This window comes from Fukomys damarensis, unplaced genomic scaffold, assembly GCF_012274545.1.
Source record: "Fukomys damarensis isolate Sample0158 unplaced genomic scaffold, DMR_v1.0_HiC HiC_scaffold_39, whole genome shotgun sequence".
Lineage (NCBI taxonomy): Eukaryota > Metazoa > Chordata > Mammalia > Rodentia > Bathyergidae > Fukomys > Fukomys damarensis.
In genome coordinates, this window is record NW_022900951.1 from 24924580 (window position 1) to 24949271 (window position 24692).

At 32.9% G+C, this 24692-nt stretch overlaps 1 protein-coding gene across 2 annotated transcripts in view; it reads left to right on the forward strand.

Annotated features, from left to right (window-relative positions):
• The window catches only part of Il1rapl1 (interleukin 1 receptor accessory protein like 1), a 1210730-nt gene that overhangs the window by 709424 nt on the left and 476614 nt on the right, over positions 1-24692 (forward strand). For both annotated transcript variants that reach the window (XM_033760431.1, XM_010613272.2), the window contains 2 exons: positions 11968-12154; positions 14602-14755. In XM_033760431.1, the coding sequence (XP_033616322.1) occupies positions 11968-12154; positions 14602-14755 (341 nt within the window). The remainder of the gene's footprint in view (positions 1-11967; positions 12155-14601; positions 14756-24692) is intronic.

The following is a 24692-nucleotide window of genomic DNA, read 5'->3' on the forward strand; positions in this document are numbered from 1 at the left end:
AATAGTATATTAAGAAACTATGAACCTTTTTTATTCTTTGTGAAGTTTTGGATTATTTTTTTAACGTTGCACCAAAGTACTATTTATTTTAGTAACAGAGTTTTGGGCACCCATCATCTCATGCTAGTTCCATTTGGACAAATTTTTAATGTCTCCAAGAACTTCCGGCCAATCTCCTTAAACATCTGAGTGAATGCTATGGTTGGCAGCAGAAGGTAAGAGTGGATCTGGAGGTAAAAATAAGGATTTATTTCTAGGGCATGTCAATCTGAAGTGATTTTCCTTAAAGTCAAATAGGCTTGATGACACCTCAACATATAAATGTAGAGTTCAAAGCTACAGATATAAATATAAGAGATATGATGAAAAGATTTTTTATAAAAAAGAATGTTCAATGAGATTACAAAAAGGGATATTAAAATAGATAACATATAAAGCCTTTCAAAAATAACAATGTGGTATAATTTTCCTACTATTCACTCGTTTAAAGTATTCCAAATACTATTTTTATTGTGATTAAAAAATGCATACCGTACTTTAACAATTTAATTATTTTTAAGCATATAACTTCGTGGCAATAATTATATTCACAGTGTTCTGCAATCACCATCTTCTCCCATTTCCAGAAATGTTCAAGCATCCCAAATCAAAGCTCTGTATGTATTAAATCATCACTTCCATTCCTTCCCTTAGCTAGGCCACAGTAACCTCCAACTTATCATCTGTGTGCGTTCGCCTAGTCTAGGCACCTCATGTAAGTAGAATTATAGTATTTTTCCTTTTTTTTAATTAATTTTATGGATACTCTCTAGATATACAGAATCATCACATTAATCACAGGGAATTTATACCTGTACAAAATATAACTTGATTCTTCTTTTTCTCCCCTCCTCTCCCTTCTTCTCCTCCTTATTTGCAAAAGCTTTATTTCATTTTTTCCTTCTAGTCTCCTTTTTTTTCTTTTCCCTTCCTGCCTTTCCCCCCTCCCTCCCCTTGTGCTCCTTCTTATTTGAAAATTTTCTTCCTATTCCACAGTACCTTTTATACATGTTGGTCCTTATTTACCATTTTGATTGCTCACACCAGAGAAATCATTGATATTTAAACATGTATTCCATTTATTTCATTTAAGACTATGGTCTCAAGGTACATCCATTTACCTAGAAATGTCTCATGCTTGTCCTTTTTATAGCAGAGCAGTACTTAACTGTATAATCAACACACATCTTCTTTATCCATTCATTCTTTTGTGCCTGAATTATTTTACTTAATATATTTTCAGTGTTTATACTGTAAAAAGAATCACAATTTTATTCACTTTTCCAGCAAAGTGATATTCTGCTGTCTGTACAATCCACATTTTGTTCAGCACTGTCTCTGTTGATAGACTTTGGGGTTGTTTCTGCCTTTTGGCTATTGTGAACAGTGCTGTAATGAATGTTGGTGTACAAGAATCTTTTTTTGAGTTCTTGAATTTAATTCTTTAGGGCATATATATAGAAAGGGAATTCTTGCATACTCTATATTCAACATTTTAAGAAACTGACAATTTTCCATAATAGCTGCAACATTTTTCAATTTCACTAACAATGCACAAGGATCCAATTCAGATATTTTTGAGAGTGTCTGTGGTCTCATTAACCATTTTTTGCACAATATGCTTATTCTCTCTCTCTCTCTCTCTCTCTCTCTCTGTTTCTCTCTCTGTCTCTGTCTCTCTCTCTCTATCTCCCTCTCCTTTCTCTTTCAATTACCTTTCAGTAGAATATAAATTACATAAAAGCAAGTATTTTGCTTATTCCCTGCCTTATACCTAACTTAGCCACACAGATAGTTATTGATCAATAGATGTGTGGGTTGAATAAATTAATTTTAAGTGCTCAAAAAGTGATCCTTATATCCATTCTTTTAATAAATAATAGTTATATATTCCTTTCTGCATAACTGTGCATGTTCCCTGCTGGACTTAGTGTTTACATTTCCTTTATTTTTATCAATATGGTTATTATTAATGTTTTCTGTCTTATTTATTTCTTTTAACAAATGGTATATCTTTGCAATGAGATATTTAAGAGGATAGATGCTGAATTTATAAGGATGAAACTACCTCAACCCATATCCAAAGAAGGAGATAAAGGATTTGAAAATGTGAAAATAGGAAGTAGTAGAAAAAGTGACAATTTTATGTGTCATCTTCAAATCAGAGGACCAAGCTGGTGCTATGAAAATCTACTTTAAGGAAGTAGCAGTCATTCTCATGTTCAAGGAGCAGTTCTGGCTTGCGTTTACGTATTATCCAAACCTTTTTGAGGGAACAGTATTTTGTTTTCCACAATAAATACAGGATATTCTCTTTTCTCTGTGTCTGAACAAATTAGTACACTTTCTACATGTGCTGAGTTCAATGGAGTCACTTTTTTGCCTTTAATTGATACCAAAAACCCACAAAATTTATACATATTAATGGAGTATTGTGCAATGTCTGATGCATTTACGGATTGTGAAATTTAAGTCAAGTTCCACATACCTACATCCTCAAATATTTGTCATTTCTTCATTGTACAAATTTTCAAATTATTTTCTTTTAGCTTTTAAAAATATGCAGCACTTTATTGCTATCTAGAGTCACACTACTGTGTAAAAATATACCACAACTGCTTGCTCCAAACTCTAATCAGTAGCCATTGATCAACTTTTCCCCATCTCTTGCCAACCCCACTACTCCTCTCGATCTCTGATATCCACCATTCTTTTATCAACTTCCACGAGATTTGGGACTTTGAATATGAGCAAATTCATGAGATACTTGACTTTCTGTACCTGGTGTATTTCACCTAGGAGAATGATCTCCAGTGTCACTCATGTTACTACAAATGGACAGAATTTCACTTTTTATGGCTGAATCTTGTTACATTGTCTACAAGTGCTGCATTTTCTTTACCCATTTATCACTTGGTGGACACTAAACACTGTTTCTGTTTTTGGTGATGATGAATAGTACTGCAATAAACGTGCAAATGCAGGTATCTTTTTGGCGTAGTCATTCATTTCCTTTGGATGCACATATCCCATAGACAGATTGCTGGATTATATGATAGTTTTAGTTTTAACTTTTGGAGATACTTCATATTATTTTTCATGATGACTTTGCTAACCTACATCCCCACCAACAATATCCAAGGGTTGTCTTTTCTCCACATCCTGACCAGCACTTGTTACCTTTAGTCTTCTAATAATGGCTATTCTATTGATGGCATATACCTTTAGGGTTTTGATTTATGTTTTCCTGATAATTTAGTGACGTTTAGCAGTTTTGATGTATGTGTTGGCTATTTGTGTTTCTTCTCAAAACTGTCTATTGCGATCTTTTGTCCATTTATAAATTGAAAGATATAACTCTTTACAAGAAACTCTGATCTGGTGTTTTGGTAAACATTACATCTTTCCAAGTATGTCAGTCCTTAAATTCTAGGAATACATACCTCTAATAATTTTATGGAATTAATTCAGTTTTTGTCTTCTATGTATAATTAAGAATATGATATTAATATATTTTCTAATGAAGGCTGCCATCTTAACAGTTCATTTTACTTATCGCTTGTATTGTATGTTGGAAATCAAGGAAAACAAAGTTATTCTCAGAAAAATAAAACTTCAAAATAAAACTGAATAAACCATATACTATTATGACAATTTAAAATATATAAGGAAGTGTTAGTAGGGGGGAAAAAGCTAATCATGAAGGAGGCTGCCTGACCTAGTCTAGGTTTGGTTTCTATGTAGTAGAGAAAGAATGTCAAAAATTAAAACAACTGACAATTCTATTCATGAACAAAAAACATGTCAGCAAATTCTGCTTGTTCTCACTTCTTTATGGTTCTATGTAGTCTTTGTTTTCCTTTAGTGGAAGATTACCTGGAAATTTCATTGTGAAATAAAAGGGGTACAGTGCAGGAGGAGCTGAGCATCTGCACCTCAGGTCACTTCTTTTCCAAAATAATCCAGTGAATGTTCTTTCTCATTTGCAAGATGTAACAATTATGATCATCTTAGAGAAAGCTGCTTGGTTGAAGTTCGGAGAGCAAGAGTGACATGCAGTATGCACAAATGTAGCTCAACTTTTATCTTCCTTTCCCTTATATTTTTTACATGAAAAAGAACAGTTATAGTTAGAAAAAGGATTGCTGAGTGTAGTATGGAGTGCAGTGTTTATCAGATGATTATGTGCAACTGTTGAGAACTAGGACGTCTTAACAGATCTGTTTTAACATTTTGCTGGATCTAGAAGACGTGTCCACTGGCCACATCTGGTGTCAAAGTATGTACTTAAGTCAAAGAACCATAAAACAAAAGGGGATAGAAACCGTGTGTGTGTGTGTGTGTGTGTGTGTGTGTGTGTGTTGTGCATAGTTGTTTTGAGAGATTAAGAAAAAAGATGTGATCGGAGCTATACAGTTCTTTAAACATGTTCATGTAACTTTTATTACAATCTATTATTTTTTTCAGCTTTAATTGAGTTTATTGGTATACAGTTCTTAACCAATAGTTTGTGCTTTCATTTATTTAACATGTACTCATTGAGTACCTGTTAGGGACAGGGATTTAACTCATTGGTGCCGCTGCCTGCCTCACAAGTGCAAGGGCCTGAGTTCAATCCTCGGTACACACACACACACACACACAAAAAAAAAAAAAAAAAAAAAAAAAAACATCACTGAGTACTTGTTATATGCCTATGTCTACTTTATTAGACATTTAGGAATATCATTAGATCTATGGAGTCTTCAGTTTCAATAAGCCATCAAAATTCTTTAATGGATATTCATGTGACAGTAATGACTGGAATTTTCAAAGGGGCAAAAGAACTTAAAAGATTTTTGTAATAAAGCATGCTTCTGATGTCTCAAGGAGTTAAACATAAAATAACCATATGACCATATTACCCTACTATATAAATCCTGGAGAATGGGGAGGAAGCAGAGACTCAAATACTTATACATAAATATTCATAGCAACCTTTATTTCCGATGTCTAAAATGTGGAAACAAACCCCCATCAACCTATGATTAGATGAACATAATGTGGCCCATCCGTACCATGGACTAACGTACAGCCAGAAGAAAAGAATGATGTGCTAATGCACACCATGCCACAGTATGGATGAACCTTGACGATATTATGCTAAGTGAAATAAGCCACACATAAAAGACCACATTTTTATGATGGCATTTACATGAAATACCTAACATAAGCAGATTCATGGAGACATAAAGTAGATGGGTGGTTTCCAGGGATTGTGAGACAGGCAAAATGGAGAGTGATTGCTAATGGAATGAGATTTCTTCAGGAATGAAAAAGATGTTAGAATCATAAAAAAGATGACAGTTGAGTGACATTATCATTGTACTGAAAGTCACTTAATTGCACATCCTTAAATGGTTAATTTTATATTGTATAAATTTTCACGTGGGTAAAAAAATCCTCTTTGGATTTTTTAAAGTTAAAGCATCCTTCAGCTTACTCCCTTATTTTTCATAAGATGCATCTATATTAACAGCAGATGCAGCTGAATTAGTGTAAAAGAAATCATAAATGGCAATTTTTACCAAGAAAATAAAGGGATAAAATGCACACAAGATTGGGGATATCAGCCATAGGCTTTACTGAAGAAACTATTTGTAACTATTTGAACGTCAGCTGATATTTTACACCCCAATTTCCTTCAGTGACATGATTTTTATTCATCGTCTCTTCTCTCATTCACTCGTGGAGTCTGTTTCATGTTTACTACTATTCACCCCCAAGAAGAATTCAAATAGAGAAATAATGGACTAAATATGTTGGAGCCTTCTTAACTTTAAAATTCAAGTCTAGAAAATTACAATCTTGGGCCCGGGATTTAGCTCAGTGGTTCTGCTGCCTGCCTCACAAGTGCAAGGTCCCCAGTTCCATCCCTGGTACAAAAAAAAACTACAATCTTAAAATTACGTTGATCACTTCCTACCAAATATAGAGATAATTATTTTAAATTTATAGTGAAGACTGTAGATGGAGTTCGATTTATCAGTTAAATTTAAAAATTTCAAATGAGAAAAAATAAGAGAAAAGGAAAACAATGGAAACAAAGTCTTTGTAAGCAGGCAAGGGTGGAGGGGGAAAAGGGAGGCTAGAGGAATGGGGAAAAATGAGAACCAAGATCCGTCATGAAAAGGTACAAAATCCCAATGATGACTGCAACTCTATTATATATCTAAAAGGTACCAATTTCAAATGAGAAGGCAAGAAACCAACATTTTCAAGTCTTCACAGCTGCTCAATAGTTTCACTTTAATCTTTTCACCAAGGGCTGATTTCAACCACAGTTAAATCAATAGTTCCTTCAGAGCTCTTCTGAAAATAAAATCTAATTCAAACAAATCTCACATTTAGTGTCACTAGCTACAGTATAGTACATTTTAAAAAGATAAGATTTTGAAAGGACACTTGCATCGCTTCTGGCATCACCTTAAAGACTGAAGGAACAATTAAAAAACTGGAATGCTTTAATGTTAGAAGTAAGCTATCAAAGTACATTTAAGGTTTAACAAACTCGAAAACATTCCACAATCTAACCTTGACATTTTTGATTCTCAGAACTTTACTTTCACAGCTAATAATCAAATTATGTGGTCAAATTATGACTATATGGATAAAGAACCACTTTTCAGAGAGTTCAGATCTGCTCAGGTCTGTACTATTTGAGCTTTCCACTCTGTTGCTCCACTATGCTGCTTTTTAGTACCCAAAGGCTCCTAAGACTTTGAAGGTATTATGTGCCTTCATTTTTTAAAAATAAGGGATAATAAGTTTTAATTGACCAGTGAATGTTACAGCACACCATATTATATATTGAAGCCTAAAACAAATGAATCCCTTTAAAACATTGATCAGATATATGGCTTTTTTACACAGTGCTCCATGAGGTGAGAAAGAGTGTCCAACATGGAACTGTTACTGTTTCCCCTAAGGAAAGCACAGTTAACATGATATGTAGGTCAAGTGTTTGGTGATGCTGTCAGAGGGTATATTTAACAATCATGTTACTGGTAATTCTGCCAGAGGGAGATCAAGACACCAAAAATTACACATTATAATGCACAGGGGACATTGATTACATAATCAATGGAACTGTGCTATACTTAGGTATCATCATGTGTGGCTTTTAATATATTTATTCAATATTTCCCTTCCCACTCATAATTTTATTTCTGACCTGCCTCCATTCCAAAATTCCTACGAAATGATCTCTACTTGTACAATGTAGTATTCCTTCTAAAAGTGAATTTTAGCCAGGCATGCTGGTGCACGCCTGCAATCTCAGCACTAGGGAGGCTGAGGCAGGAGGATCGCTGTGAGTTCTAGACCAGCCTGGGCTACATAGTGAGTTACAGGTCAGTCTCAACTACATAGGGAGACCCTGTCTCAAAAAAATAAAAGAAAGAAAGAAAGAAAGAAATAAAGAAAGAAAGAAAGAAAGAAAGAAAGCAAGCAATCTAGCTCCCAATTCAGAATTGTCCTGTTTTTCAGAGTAGCACACTGTGGAGAATGTTGTAGAAAAATTCAGTGTACTCTGTTGAGTTTGAGTAATTATTTTTTATTGTATTTGGGGTTTACATGTTAGTTTCTTAGTTATGTTTAAAAATAATTATTAGTTCCTGATGCATTTGCACTGGATTTAAGGTTAGAATTTTACTTTCCTGTATAAGGCAGACCTCAAAGCTAATGTTTTCAGCAGGTAATCCTTTTACAAATATATACTTTTACAGATTAACAGAAAGAGATGAAGAAGCCATGACATTTCATTAAAACCCACTGCTTGTCTTTTCCCTGTATTAGATTTTAGGGAATTTAAAGACCTAGATTTTCAAAGAAATCCAAGTTAGATCATATTGTGCTTTTCTTCAGAAGACATCCATGTTGAAATATAAAATAATAGAAAAACAGGGGCTAAAAGTGGGTAACTTTACTTTAATCAATCTTAGATATATGAATATCAAATTTATGAACGTGCAATCTTATACAAACACATGCAAACACACACATACATATATATATAGAGAGAGACAGAAACAGCATTCATAAGCAGTGCAAATTCTTTCCAGTGGTACATAGAAGAAACAAATGAATACAAGTGAAAGGATATAAGATCTAATCCCCTTTCTGTCAATAATTAAATAGTGGATCTTGGGCAAGTCACTGACTTCTTCAGTCATTTGAGTCCCTTTGATGTAATGTCAGGACCCTGAAAGACGTAAACACTCGAGATGTTCGTAAATGCATTGTATTTCCATGGTGTGTGTTGCAGGTCACCCACATAAGGAAAAACTAGATCATTTTAAAAAATCTCCGTGAATATTTTCTTTACAGGAAAGAATCATTGATATTGGCCCTCAGTTATAAATGCATGTCTTCCCTGCATACACATGACCCGTCATGCTAGCCATTTTACAATATTGAAACCAGCAAGCATGATTTAAATTGTTGCCTAGAACGCAGCCCATCTGCTATAAACAATAAAAACCAAGTAAATGTGCCAATGATTGTACCATAGGTCCTGTAGGAGCATTCTCCTTACCCCATTTACCCCATTTCGCATTATTTCCCCGACGGCATAGAGCCATAGCAGTCATGCCCCAAGTTTGATGATGGTGGAATGCATCTTTGCTGTGAGAGTGCGTAAATCCTCCTCAGGGGGATCTATGTTTATTAATGTGTCGCAAGTTGCTTGCTTCCTTTTAGCTTTTCTCAGTAAATAGGACTATAACCTTGGTTGGATGTTACTTTATTTTCAGCTTTTCAAATCACCTCCTGATGAACGGAAACAGTAAACAAGCATTAAAACATTGAAAGTCATTTGAAAATAGTGCTATCCTGGGGAGTCTAGAATTCCAGACATTACCAGACAGTTATAAATCAGCAGTCACCTCACAGAACCAGAAAGTCAGAAACCTAAGAATACCTAGGGGTGCTCATTTGGAGCCACTTTCTGAAATTTGAGGGTCAGTTGCATTTACAAAAAAAGAAAGAGGCAACGGCTGAGGTGGGGAATCTGTATTTCCCTTTAACGTTAGGCATTCTTATCCGGCCCACTCAAACATCCCGAATGAAAAATAGAAGGACTTCTCTGGTTTGGTATGCTTCACACTAATTACACACCAAAGAACTAGAGCTATCACATGGCGATATTTGTTAATCTACTTGCTGAACAAACACCATGAGGCTGTCCTACAAAATTGAATTGTGAAGGAAATGAGAAGGAAAGAACACAGTGCTAATAACAAGATTTAACATTTACAGAGCTTAAGATAGGTACAGCTCTCATCTCCTCACATGTTTCAACATTTTTCATTACCACAGCTGCCTATGGGGTCTTTAGAATTATTTACTCCTCATACATATGAGGAAATCGAAGCCTAACAACTCATGTGGTGTTGCCTTGTTTTCCATAATAAAAAGAGGTTGAGCTAAAATCTGGAACTGACGCTTGAAGTTCCTGCCCTTAACAGGACACTGCCTGTGTAAAAGTATGACAGGTGGCTGATACAAAGAGGTGTTGTACACTACACTATACACAGAACACTAGAAAGCTATTTGAGGAGAGAGAAAGATCTAAGAATATTAGATTTAAAAGATTGATGAGGAAGGCTCAGAATTAGAATGTACTGTTTTACTTCTTAGAAAGGACTCTGTAGTTTCAAACTTCTAATGTGTTCTACAGAAATGTATTATTCTAAAAACCTAAATATTTTCTCAAGATACCTTTAAATAAGTCCTAAGCTAGTTAATCACTCACTGAAATAATGATTTTTCTGAAAAAATTAGCATACAGTAAGCCAAGAATGAACAGGTTATTCTTTGTATTACAGTAAAATTAATAAACAATGCATGGGCAATGTTGTTTACAAACCCCCTAAAAGTACGTTTTTCACTGGAGTGTGAAGTTTAAGATAAACTTTAACCCACCTTTTTTCTTTTAAAGCCACTTCTTTCTCAGTATTTTCCATGCTGAAAAATTAACTATACATTTGCGGTACTCAAATGAGAAAAAAACATTCAGCATGCATACTTCTGTGAGGTTTTTTGCTGCTTTATAGTCAAATTTATTTAATGTATTAAATATATTTTGAAAGTGATGCTTCCTTTTTTCGTCAGTGCAAATTGCATTTTTGGTGCTGCCATTTTCCCCCTAAATGAATAGTTTCTTTCCAGTTTGTCTTACTGCATTTAGTTTTTCTTGCAATCCAATCAACTGCTCTCATTATAATCAGGACAAATTCCATGATCTAACTTTCATTATTCGTAAAACCTAAACCTTTTGAAGTAGCTCACATGATTTTCAGTTTGGCTCCTCTTGACCTCTCCAGTCTCAGGTCTTTAATATCTACCTTATGCTACTGCCACATTTTATTTGAAATTTCTTAAAAATATCATGTTATTTCATGCCTTCCAGCCTTTTTGTGGTCTGTTCCCTGAAAAAGCCCATTTTAAAATCACCAAGTTCCTACTCATTTTTTAAAACAATTCAAGTGTCACCATTTATGAAGACTTCTTATATCTTTTTTTGACATCACTTTGGTAGTTCAAATGTTTTTGTAGTACATGTCACACTGAATTTCAATTGCTTCCTTGTATATCTCTTTTTCTCGATCTTGGGAGGCTGAGGACAAGAAATGGTTTATGACTCTAGCAAAATCCGTGGGCTTTTTTGGACTCTGATTGACAAACTTTAATGCTCAACAGTTTTATTTCTTAAGTATTTTAGATCCATTTCTAAGCTAGGTATTACAGGGACATGGAGGAGTCTACATTCAATAAAGTATCTTCTAATTTTTTGGTAAATATTGTTTTGTACCCAATTTAATTCCAAATAACTATGCAGACTATTTTCTGGCCATTCTCATTGTGTCATCTTAGCATAAACCAAAATCGAGAATCTAAATTAAGGAGCTGCTTCAAGTCAAAGAATCTTAGTTAACTAAGGAGCGCTTTAGATCCATGTGTAAAGATACAGCGGAAAAACAAACAAGCGTCACTGAACTCCTATGACAGGAAAATCAGACTTTTATTTTTATTTAATAGTCAAACAAGTGCTCTCCCACCACCTTACCTGAGACTCAAAGGGGTTAAATAAATTTTCCCATGTTACAGAAATAGTAATAATAAAAGTAACATACCAACTATGTGAATAAGCAGTTGGACATTTGCCAAATGAGAAACTCTACCAAACTTTGGATCCCAACTCTTCCAAAAAAGAAAAAAATCTCTGAACATGATTTGAGATTGTCATCGAATGATCCAATTCTGTAGAATCTGTCTGTCAGGTAGATGTTGTCTTTAATATGCTAAATGTAATATGCTAGAATGCTTCTTTCTGACAACCTGGACTCCAGGTTTGAAACAAAATGGATATGAGTGAATAAAGATAGTGATTCTGTCATACTTTTATGCAAGATTGTCTTCGGCCTAAAGTCAATAACTTCTCTTACCAATAAAATCAGAAGTGTAAGTCTGGGAAAGTATTATTTCTTTCCTTTTCTTGTACATAATAGTTCAGTTACAGTTTTGTATTTCTCTGCTGAGTTTGCCAATCTTGGCATAAACCTAGACTTGACTTTCTTTTTAAATCTTCCTTTATTTATTTTATTTTTATAGATAAAAAAATCTCTTGAAAATTTTTCCCAGTGAAACTGGACATAAAACAAAATCTTATTTTCCCTCTGGCAAATAAAAATATGCAATTGGCTTTACAGCACCAAGCATTATTTAGTTGGATGACAAGAGAGAACTTTGTGGAATAAGCCAAGATAGTATAATATGAGTTAAATAAATAGATATTCCTTCCTTTTTTCTCAGTGAATTAAATACTACATTGGCAGAAACTTCCTTTTGTTCACACTAGGTCACCATATTTATTCTGCTTTGTTACAGAAACTCCACTTACTGTATGAAAGTATCCATTTCCCTGACAGTGGGTGAAAATGACACTGGACTCTGCTACAACTCCAAGATGAAATACTTTGAAAAAGCTGAACTTAGCAAAAGCAAGGAAATTTCATGCCGTGACATAGAGGATTTTTTACTACCAACCAGAGAACCGGAAATCCTTTGGTATAAGGTATGGGCTAGAACTCATTTTACTGCTTATCAATAGCTTAATGTGTCTCAAATTCTGGAACAGTTAGACAAAACATATGAATATGTGTGATACAGTTCGGTTCTACTTTCCAAGAATAGTATAGCTAGTTGTGCTAATCAACATATATTTTCAAATATGAGCAAATATTATTAAATATTTTGATTATATCAACCATTTTTTAAAGTCTGTGATAGTGTAGGTTGATGCTTTCAGAAATTCAAATGCACTGAACATTCATTTTAGTGCTTTACATATTAGCGTTCCAAAATGTGCCCAAATGAGGAGAAAAAGGCTTGGCTTTCTTTTGTGATAAAATGGCACACTGGTTCTAATGAACTTTTTCATTTTGTGTACATAACTGTCCATATTACAATCTTTGTCATATATAAAGGTATTTATTTTAAAGAAATAAGCTCTTATAAAGATAGCACTTGAATTATTGTCTTCAAAAAGCATAAAGGCATCTTTAAAGGGAACGATCACACCTCTTTGATCCATTACATTATTGACGGTTACTGAACCCCACAATTGATTGTACTGTTAAGCATTTTTACACCATATAACAATGTTTTTGTTTTTATTTTTGAATGAACTGTAAAAATAGTATATAAATACTGTTAACATTTCTGTGAAGTGTTTTATCCCATAGACTAAAGATTCCTCTGGTTAAAATGCCTTTTCTAGCTTGCTGGAAGTATGAGTTTAGGAAACTGGGTTTCTCAGTAACTAGATTCCAAGACATCAGAATCAGATGAGTCCTTAGAATTGATTGTTCATGAATGCAAAAAGTATTAGAAATAAAAAAAAGAAAAAGACTTGAACATTTGTCGAGGATTTTTCAAAATTATCAGTGCCTTTCTCTAACTACAATTTAATTTTGAGTCTTAGTATTAAGCAATAGAAAGTTCAAAACATCAGCAAAACTTGAATATTTTTTTTTTATTTTTCTCTGGGTTTTCTATTCTAGATGATACTAAAACAGCACTCAAATAGTAGTGCCACCGGTTTCTGCAGTTTGCCTGTCTTGAACAAGCAGCCTTTGAGCTAGCATTGGTGATTGCTCCAAAGGGGAGTGCTATTAGAAGAACTGGACCCAGGGTCTCCAAAAGCAAATAGTTCTCATTTCTTACACGTCAACATTTAGCTTGTAGATATACAATTTCTTTGTTTTTCACTGATAAGATGGTTTTAAAAGATGCATATCTTTTCTAAACTTTTGCAAAGAGCTTCTCAAAATTTGCTGAAAGATGAGAGATCCCTCTCACCACACATATCCAGTTTTAGCAATGGCTGTCTTCCCATGGAGTTGTAAGTTCTATTTTTACCATCACCACAATCCTTTTGACCTTTAGCTAGAAAGACCATCACTCATGGAATGGTGTGTGGACATATGGTATATTTGAACTTAAAAGTCTTATGGAATTTCAGACTATTTTTCCATAGCCAAGATTGAATCTCTATAGTCAAAATAGCTGAGATTTAAAGGCTAATTTTAAAGGAGAATATTAGCAAATTGTTTGGCTAACTATAGATTCTATATATCCATTGTACAATTTATATAATTAGGATACTTTAGGCAACTGAAATGGGAAAATAAAATGTGTTTTTGTCTGAAATAACTGGATAATTGCCCCACTCAATTACACAAAGGCATTGAGCCATATAAAACCATGGTCTGCAAAATTTTGATTTGGCAATAAAAATTTTTAGAAATATTATTATCTCTCAATAGGGTCAAAGGGTTTAAAGCTATTTTATCTTCATTCCATTGATTTCAAATCTGGCTGGAGGATATGGACTTCTGTTTTGGCAAAAACATAAACCTCTTGAGCCAATGTCATTATAATCCAAAGCTTAATTCAGAGGCCTTAATTTGGAAGGTCTATCAACAATGAAAATAGAGATTTATGGGACTGTAAAGGCCTTGCATACAAATGTTGAGTACTTCTTTCCTAGATTATAGCATATACATGTTATGAAGAGTTTTAATTTCTACTAAATGCAACATTAAGATATTTCAAATATTGAAAGGGAAGCATTTTCCAGAACTAATTTTCTACATTCTTTCAAATATTTGGTATTTTACGCTACTAGTATCAGTATGATTAAGTTCAAAATAATCAAATTATCCGCTTTTAAGAATGATGTTAGCAATGACAAAAATGTATCTTCTTATTTCAAATAAATTAATACATAACTGATATAGAATTAGTAATTGTGGAATTTAAGAGCATGACTTTCTCTAAAAATGCTCTTTTCTGATTGAGATACTTAATTTCATAGAGATTTGAAAATGGAATAAAATTATTTAGCATTACTTTTCAATTTATTTAGTATCTTTCAAATATAGCACAGTTCTTAACAATTAAAAAACTTTATTTTTCAGTTATTCTATGTGCTACCCAAATTTTCTGCTCTTCATATAGGAATGTAGAACAAAAAGTTGGAGGCACAGTATTGTATTCAAAAGAGATACCTTGCTTATAAGAGAAGTCAGGGAAGACGACATTGGAAATTATACATGTGAATTAAAATACGGAGGCTTTGTCGTGAGAAGAACTACAGAATTAACCGTTACAGGTAATCAAAAGTCTTCAATACTCCATTTGCAATAATGAAACTAATATTTCATTAGTTCCTCTGCTGCTTATTGATTTTCTTAATCTACAGTACAATAGAAGCACTCAACCAAATGCTAAGTGGAATCCTACAGGTGAAGTTTATTCTTCCAGGCCTTTAAATCATCTTGTTCTGAAATGCACCTGCAAAGTAAAAAAGAGTATGTGTAGGGACTTATAGAACTGTGAGCTTTTGAAAGTACTTAAAATAATGACTTTACTGTTTTAATAAATGATGCTTATATTTTGTAGTGCAGCATTAATGGAAATATTTTCTAGAGTGATGAAATAGAACGTATGAAATTTACATATTTGTCTCTACCTTGCTTCAAATTAATCATTTTTCTTCTATTCATGTATCCTTCTATGAATCTGACATTTATGATCTTATACTCTTGAAAATAGCATAATTTCAGGTGCCATCATCACATAATTAGGTGAGATGTGATGATAGGGTCACTCCTATATCAGTTTGTTAAGTTGGAAAAACATGAGAACAAGATTCAGAACTCTGCCCATAACCTTGAATCTCCAGGTTTCCAGTAACATGACCTTAATAGAATCGTATTAATTAACAGAATATTAATTTCAAGTATATACTGATGATGATAAAATTTACCTTATTTCATAAAGTTTGTGCAAAAACTGAATGAGGTAAATTAATATGTATTTTTAAAAATTTGCAAAGCGTAATATTACCTACAAGCATTTATCATTTTTCTCATAGAAAATTATACTCATACTTTTTATAGTAAAGACACTTCTCTATGCTTCCACAAGATAAAGAGAGAAAATAAGAGCAACATTAGAATATTTAAAGATGTTATTCACATTTCCTTATTAAGTGAGATTCTTGAAGACTTTTCTTGTATGGTCATATGTGTGAAATATGTATAGAAAAGTACAAAAAGAACATTAAGTATTTGAAACACATTAAAAAGGTGTTTATTTGTTCATTGACATGAACTGATTTTCTTCTACATGAAAAATGTTTTGTGGTAATCACATAAAGTTTGTAATGGTTGATTACTTTTAAATTTCAAAGTTATATCTGTTCACTTAAAGCTACATTGGTTTCCCAGAATTCTTTTGATGAATATAGTTATTCTGGTAGAAAGAAATTTTATTTGAATAATTAAGATACTCTTGAGTACTGCTTTTGACAAATATTAGACACAGTTGTCAACTAAAGCTTGCAATATAAGATAGACTTGAACAGCAAACATATTTAGTCTCTGATATGTATTGTGTAACTTTCAGAGGCATATTTAGTTTACAGTCATTTGGTTTTCAGTTTTACTGTATATAACAGGTCTCTGTTTAGAAAACTCAAACTAACATTGTATCACTTTTGGCCAGGGATTTAGCTCAGTAGTTCTACCTAAAAAAAAAAAAAAAAAAAAATCATCTCTTTACCTCCCAATATTTTAATGAGTCAATGGAAAATATGTCTGCCTATAAAATAATATTGAAATTATTGTCTATAACTCTTTTTAGCTCTCAATATATACTGCATTATTTTTGCCAAACAGCATGTATTGAGAAAAAAAGAAATGTAAAAATATAAATTGAAGAGATATATTCTGAATATAAATAGTAAACACTTCTAAATTTTATTCTTCAGAATGTAGAATTCATCTTTGATAAGCACATCTTTCCCATTTCTAGGAATTCTAAGATTCTAAGCCACTATTAGCAATAAGGAAATAGGAGACTTGGTCCTAAACAGTAAAACAACTTGTATAGGTCTGTTTCATAGAACGAAGAAGAGAACTCTATTCTCCTAAATGCTTTTCAGGTCTACTATATTTTCCTAAACTTTATTTGTCTAAAAATATTTTAGCATGCCTGTAATCCCAGCACTCGGAAGGCTGAGGCAGGAGGATCACTGTGAGTTCGAGACCAGCCTGGGCTACATAGTGAGTTCCTGGTCAGTCTCAACTACATAGTGAGACCCTGTCTCAATAAATAAATAAATAAATAAATTTCAATTAATCATGTGGAAATGAAGAATATTTAAATCTTGACATAGTGAAAATTTAATAAAAGTTTTTATTAAACTTATTATTAGGAATACTTTTATTATAAGTAGCCCTACTGGGAACACTGATTTGAGCTAATGAATTACAATGTAAAATTTGAGGGTATATGAAATGTTGAATGAATGGAAAATTGCATGTCCTAGAATTAAAAGTACGATGTAATAAATGCATTTACGATTAACAACAAGTGTATTGAGAACGAATGACTATTCATAGCATTGCATTAACTGGTATGATAGCATACCGCATTTACTTTTACTGTAGCCAACATATACAACCATTCTTTTTTGCCTTTATTTCAAATTGGTACATGTGTGTAGTACATAATTTAACATTCCTTATTTAAAGTTGCTGTATGTACATAGCACAACTTACTTTTCTTATCCCCTGTCTCTTCCTCTCTCCACCCTCGTTCTTACTCTTGATCTCCTTCCCATTTAAAAGGATCTATCCCCTACTTCCTATTATCTATCCCTGCTTTTGTCCTATATTTATACATTGAGTTTCCCGTATAAGAGAAACCATGTGATATTTAAAGTTCCTGGAACACGTTATACCACTCCATCGTATCTTTAATACATGACTACCGTGTTGTATTTATTTTGGGGGGTATTTTTGGGTTTTTTGTTTTGTTTTTCATTAAGTTTATTGGTACATTTAAAGCAAGCAATATGGTTACATTCATCACTGGGAACTTGTACCTTTACATGATATGTCTTGGTTCTTGTTTTTCCCCATACCTCTGCCCTCCCTTCACCCCCTTCACCCTTCCCTATTTACAAAGACTTTGTTTCAATTTTTTTCATTTTTCACATTTTTTCTTTTCCCTTAATTCCTTTCCCTTCCCCCTCCCATTTCCCTTTAGCCATTTTCTTCCCATTTCACACTCTCAATTACAACGTTTGAACCTCATTTACACTTCTAGTTTTTCACACCAGAGAAATTATTCGGTATTTACTTAAGTGTGCCCTGTTTATTTCAATTAGGAGCATAGCCTTGGGCCAGGGAATTATCTCAGTGTTTTCATCGCCTGCCTCACAAAAGCAAGAACCAGAGTTCAATCCCTGGAAGCAAAAGTAAAAAAAAAAAAAAAGAGTATAGCTCTAGATGTTTCTAGTTTATCATTCTTTATAGCTGAGTAGTATTCCATTTTATAGAAAAACCACATCTTCTTTATCCAGTTTCCAGTTGATGGGCATATGGGTTGTTTCCAAGTTTTAGCTATTGCAATCTGTGCTGCTATAAACATGGGTGCACATATATCACTATGGTGCGATTCTTTTAATTCTTTTAGAAAGATAGCCAGCAGTGGGATAGCTGGGTCAAATGGAATCTCTAATCCTAGTTATTTGAGGTATCTATCTCCATATTGATTTCCACAGTGGTTACACCAGTCTGCACTCCTACCAACAATGAAGAAAAGTTCCTTTCTCCCCACAACCCCGCCAACATTTGTTATTGTGTGATTTCTTGATAGCAGCCATTCTTTGTGGGGTGAGGTGGAATCTCAGTGTTGTTTTCATCTGCATCTCTCGAATGACCAGTGATGTTGAACATTTTTTCCTATATTTATTTGCTGCTTTTACTTCTTTGTCTGAGTAATGTCTGTTCATTTCAGATGCCCATTTTTAAATCAGGTTTTTGTATTTGGGGAGTATGATTTTTTTTAGTTCTTTATGTATTCTAGATAGTAGTTCTTTGGGGAGAAGCTGGTAAAACTTTTTTTCCCACATTGTAGGTTGTCTCTTAGCTTTGTTGGTGTTTTCTCTTTCACTGCAAATTTTTTTAATACAATGAGATCCCAGTTGTTGATTCTTTGTGCAAGTTCTCATGCTGCTGAGGATTTGTGGATATAAGAAGATGGAAAGACATCCCTTTCTCCTGGGTAGGAAGAATCAACACAGTGAAAATGGCCATACTTCCAAAACTTCTATACAGATTCAATGCAATCCCGATTGAAATCCCAACAGTATATTTCACAGAACTTGAGAAAACAATGCAACAATTTGTTTGGAACCAGAAGAGACCTAGAATAGCAAACCCCATCCTAGGCAACAGAGACATATTTCCCAACTTGAAACTATACTACAAAGACACTGTGATAAAAACAGCATGGTACTGGCAAAGAAACAGGCCCAAGGATCAATGGAATAGATTAGAAGATACAGAAAAAACACCAGACATACTTGGTTACCCCCTCCTTGACAAAGGAGCTAACCATCCTCACTGGAGGAAGATAGCCTCTTTTATAAATGGTGTAGGAAGACTGGCTTTTAGCTTGCTAAAGATTAAGACTAGATCTCCATCTTTTGCCACGTACTAAATTAAAATCCAAGTGGATTAAAGATCTAAATATTAAAACAGAAACACTAAATTTAATGGAAAGTAAATTAGTTGGTACTCTTGAAGACATTGTCATTGTATAAGACTTTATGTACCAGGATGTATTTAGTATAAATGTTATACCATTTATTTTTTGTGCAACTGCCCTTAGCTGATAATAAACAAATTTTGCAAATATGGAAACATATTTATATTTCATTATTTTCATTGCTTTTGGTGTTCCACTCCATTTTTATTACTTGGATGGTTTTGCACAAAAAGTTCACTCTGATTCTTATCTGAATCCACCATAGATGTGTTTCCTCTGTGTCCTTTCAAGATTTTCTATTTGTATATTTTTCTGTACTTTCAATATGATATGCCTAAGAGTAATGATTTTGTTATGTAGTCTGCTTGGTTTTTCCTGCATTACTGATTTTGTATTTGCCATTAATTTTTAGAAATTCCATGTTCATTATTAGTCCAAATATTTATTCTGTTCTATAGTTTATTCTTACACTTCTAGGATTCAAATTATACATATATTATTCCTTTAAAAAGTAATTGCTCTGTTTGTTGTTAATCATTATTTGCTCTTTGTATCTCAGTTTGTGAAATTTGTAAAGATCTGTTTTCAAATTCTCTGATCCTTTCCTTGACTGTGATCTGTCAAAGACATTCTTCATTTCTGTTACAATGTTTTTGATTTCTATCATTTTTTGTTTTTATTTTGTGGATTTCAATATATCTAAACATATCACCCATGTGTTGTGTTACTCTTTTTAATTAGAGTGGTTAATATATTAAACATAGTTATTTAAAATTCCTTATCTAATAATTTTAATATCTGTGCTATATTTGAATCTGAATTGCATGATTTCTCATGTGACTATAGCTTCAGTGACTCCTGTTCCAAGTAAGTGATTCTGGCTGTGTCTTTATTAAATTCCTGCTCACCAGATTTTAACTTGAATCCTTAGTGGTCAAGAAAAACTTCAGTTTTCTGTTTTTCCTAGCTTGTTTTTCTGTAGGAATAGAATGATAACTCCCATATTACTTATCTTTAGAAACTAAAACTGAAAGGGATACTTCCATTTTCATTTTGTAATTCCAGCCAGGGATTTAGCTCGGTGGTTCTGCTGCCTACCTGGCAAACGTAAGATCCCAAGTTCAATCCCTGGTTAAAAAAAAAAAAAAAAAAAAAAAAAAAAAAAAAAAAAAAAGAAAAGAAAAGAAAAGAAAAGAAAGAAAAAAAAACAAAGAAAAAAAAACCACAGGGGGTATATCATTTTGCACTTCCAAACTTGTAAGAATCTAGCATGATATTAAACCTATAGTAGTAGTCACTCTACATATGTGTACTCTTCAATTAACTAATTCAGCATAATCAATAAAATTCATGTTAAATCAGTTGTTTTAAATTGTTTTTAAACTGGCAACATGATACTATTAACAGCTGTGAAGTATGGAAAACAGAGGAGGAATAACTCTTTTTATACTGGTCTCACATTATATTTTCATTAATGGAGTTTTCCTGAATATTACACTAACCTTTGCAGTTCCTACACATTATGTTTCTCATCTTTATTGAGGTTTAAGTAAAAAAAAACACTTTAACTTCTTTTTACTAATTGTTATGCTAAATGTTTACATGTAGTTAAACATCTTTATACAAATGAGATTACAAGGTCCAGGATTTAGTTCAATGGATCTGTGCTTACCTGGCCAGCACAAAGTCCTGAGTTTGATCCCCAGTACCAAAAAACAAAAACAAAAACAAACAACAACAACAAACAAATGACATTGCATTTCCCTTTCGAGATGCTTTATGGTGCTTTATGTTAGTTTTAACATATTGCCTAAATCTATCAACATATATTTTATTCTTGATTCTGTATTCCACTATATTAGCTTCCTTTGCTTCACAAAAACCAATATCATTTCATTGGAAGATCTATTTTTACTGAAATCATTATTTATAATGTGATAGAAAGACCATACAGAAAATTATGTAACATAGTATTGCAGTTTTCTTTCTTTTTTGCTGGAATGCATCACTTAATTTTTTATGTACAGTTTTTTTAACATACTATGAAATCCAGAATCCAGTCCATATTTTTTTCAATTATTTTTGTGTCCTAGTGAAATACAACAAAGTATATAAAATATAAACATGCAGCAACTTGTTATATTATGAAAAGAATCCCACCCAGATGAAGAAATAGAACTGTATAGGTACCTCCCAGAGGCATAGTGCATGTCCTTCTGATTGTCAATCCCGTCCTTTCCTCTATTGCTTACGTGCCATGATGTGGTACATTATAGTATATTTATAAAATTCTTTGATCCTTTTATAAAGTGTGCATGCATAAGTTATGTAAGTAAATTTTACCTATTTTTGACATTTATAAATTTGCACTCACATGAATTGAATTGTGTCTGGTTTATTCATTTCCAAATTATGTTTTTAATATTAATCTGTTTAATTCCACTTTTCTGCAGTGTACTCATTGTTCCTATGCTACACTATTTCAGTATATAAAAATCTATTAGGCTTGCTTTGATTTTTTGCTAGCATAAGAAACATTTATATTATCCACCATATGTAAATACATATATGCGCACAGTCACACATAGATTTCCTTAAACATATAAGCAGTCCTTCCTTAGGAATTTTAACTACCAGTGGATTTGCTTAGTTACAGTATGCATATTTTCAAATTTACTAGCTACTCTTTAGGCTCCTTTGGATCAAGGGCTTACTCTGACCAAATGGACTAAGAAGAGAGCTGTGGTTCTCCAAAGAAACTTCGAGCTTCATAATTCTGTTTTGGAGTGGACAATAATTTTCTGCATTTTAATATTACTAAATAGAAATATGAAAATATTCAAATTTCTATCAATATAAATTTCCATACCCTAACATGCCTTGTACTGAACTCTTAAGTCACACACAAGCTATAAATTTAGCCATCTGCCAGATTATTTGTGAGAACAGGGGTATGGAGAAATATCTTGTTCAGAGGTAGTCATAAGCAAGCTCATAATTCCAAAGTAAATTAGACTACTGTGGCTTTTCTTCAATCATGATACATGTAGACAAAAATGAAGAAAATATTGACAGTATCTAGTTCTGGATTTGATGTGTCTTAAGAATAAGAACGATACACCATATGGAGGTTTATTCACAGCTATTGATAAATTGCAAAATATTCACTTTTGTCTCCTTAATTGCTAATTCCTCTTCTGGACAAAGTATTTTCCTGTAATTTTAAAAAGAAAGATTCAAAATGAAGTAAAAAACCATACTTCCATCATACAGTTTGAAAATCACCCAAAACAATTAAAATAATTTAATTTCTAAAGCTAGATCATAGAATGTAGTGATGATTTTAGGAGCACGATTATGAAAATATTTTATCAGGAAAAATTTTCTGATCTAAGTGTGACAGTCAACAAGATTAGTGAGGAGGTGAGGAAAGGAAAGCAAAAAGAATGATGGGATTGCTGTAAGGTTGTCATTATTTTATTAGCATTTTTGAACTTTTTATAACATTTTTAAGAGTGCTAATGCAGCAATATATTTAAAGCACTTTCCAATCAACCATAGCCTGAATTTATGCTCTCAAAAGTAGATATTCCTCCTCTCTTTATGGATGAGAAGGCTGAGGCCAAGAAATGTTAAGTATCTTTATCAAGGTCACAAAATACTGTGTTGACAAATTTAGAAACAAAATTTAATTCCCTGAACTTCATTCTGTGATTTACTCCACTGGATTATTAACAGTAAGACATTGTAGTTTTCATATTAGCTCTGCTGATTGCTCTGAAAGATTTATCTTTTAAATTCAACTGAATCACATTGTACTGAGACCTTTACTTCTTCTGCCACTGATGTAATAAAATGAATTTCTGGTCTGGCCTGAGGCTGGATTGGTTGGTTTTATTTTTTCTCTATTTCTATATAAATGGCATTCTTTAAAATCTCTTATTTTAAAAGCTATTTTTGTTGAATTACCTCAAGGATTCAAATGTACTTTACTAACTTAAATTTAATAATAATTGACGAAATTAGTAATAGGAGCATGTATGCCTACAATGGACATCATGGATATTATTTTTGACACATGAAGCATGTTACAGTCTTATCTGTGTCATAACTAAAGAGTTGCCATCTTTAGAAACTCAAAATGACTTAAATTATTTCAAATTTTAAAATTAGAATAGACACTTCAGTATGGTAAAGCTTGAGTTGTATCACTCTAGTCTGGACTTAGAATTAAATTAGTAGAGCAAGAATACCTTTTCCATGAGCAATTTCTAGTGATAACTTTCCTAAGGAAACTGACACGAATTACCTTACTTTATTTAATTAGTTAATTTATTTTTTGGTACCGGGGATCGAACTCGGGTCCTTGCGCTTGCGAGGCAGGAGGTGGAACCACTAAGCTAAATCCCCAGTCCCTTATTTCATTGTTTAACTCCTCAACATTTTGAGTCAGTTGTACAAAAAAATATAAATCAAGTAAACTTTTAACTTCAAGATATGAAAACTTTCAATTAAAAAAGCATGGAGGTTTTACACTTAAGTAGAAAATATATGTCTTTTAGAATATATCAATAAAAAGGGTGAGATATGCAACTGTAGACCATGAGGAAAACAAGACATCTTATACTTGGATGATTTTCATTAAAAAATACTCAGTATTTACTATGGGCTAGGGCCTGTGCTCAATTCTTGTTTGTAATGAGTTATTTGATTCACATAACACCAGTTCATTCTTAATTTTTTCTAGTGCTTGTGAGGTGTCTGGACGTCTTCTAAATTTCATAAATTGCACTTGAAATGATATTTTTTAAATTTGTCTCTTCATGTGGACCTTAGAATTTTTAAACATGTTATCCGTTGCTGGAAATGTGGATAATTATATATCTCATTCCCTGCTGTGAAATACACAGAATTGAACAAAACAAAATAGATATATCTTTTCAAACAACTTGTTGAATTTTCAAAGAAGTTTAAAAATCTCATGAGCCAAAAGGAAAGGAAGAGTTAAACCTAGAATAATTAAAAGAACCTGACTCTCCGGCTACCATGAAATGGGGAAAAGCAGAATTCTGGGATAGCTTTTTTACCTATGAAAGGCTTGGTTTTTAATGGTTATATAAGGAAAATTATATTAAGATTTCAGTGTTAGGGCTTGGAATTTAGCTCAGTGGCACCACGCCTGCCTTGCAAGCACAAGGTCCTGAGTTTGATCTCTGGTACAATAAAAAAACAACAACAACAAACAAACAAACAAAAAGATTTGGATGTCAAACAATGAGGTGTTGAAGATAAAGGATTTGCAGAAAACAAATATTCTGGAGAGGCAACCAAGAAAAGTTATAGGGAAAAACATGACCTATAGTATAGGAGGAAGATAAATCAGTTTGCCTTCTCTAATCTAAGCTTGTCATTTTTATAAGCCCTTTTTAATCCATGTCCCTGTGGATTTGAGTGCTTGAATTTTCACTACATGTACCAGAAAGTCC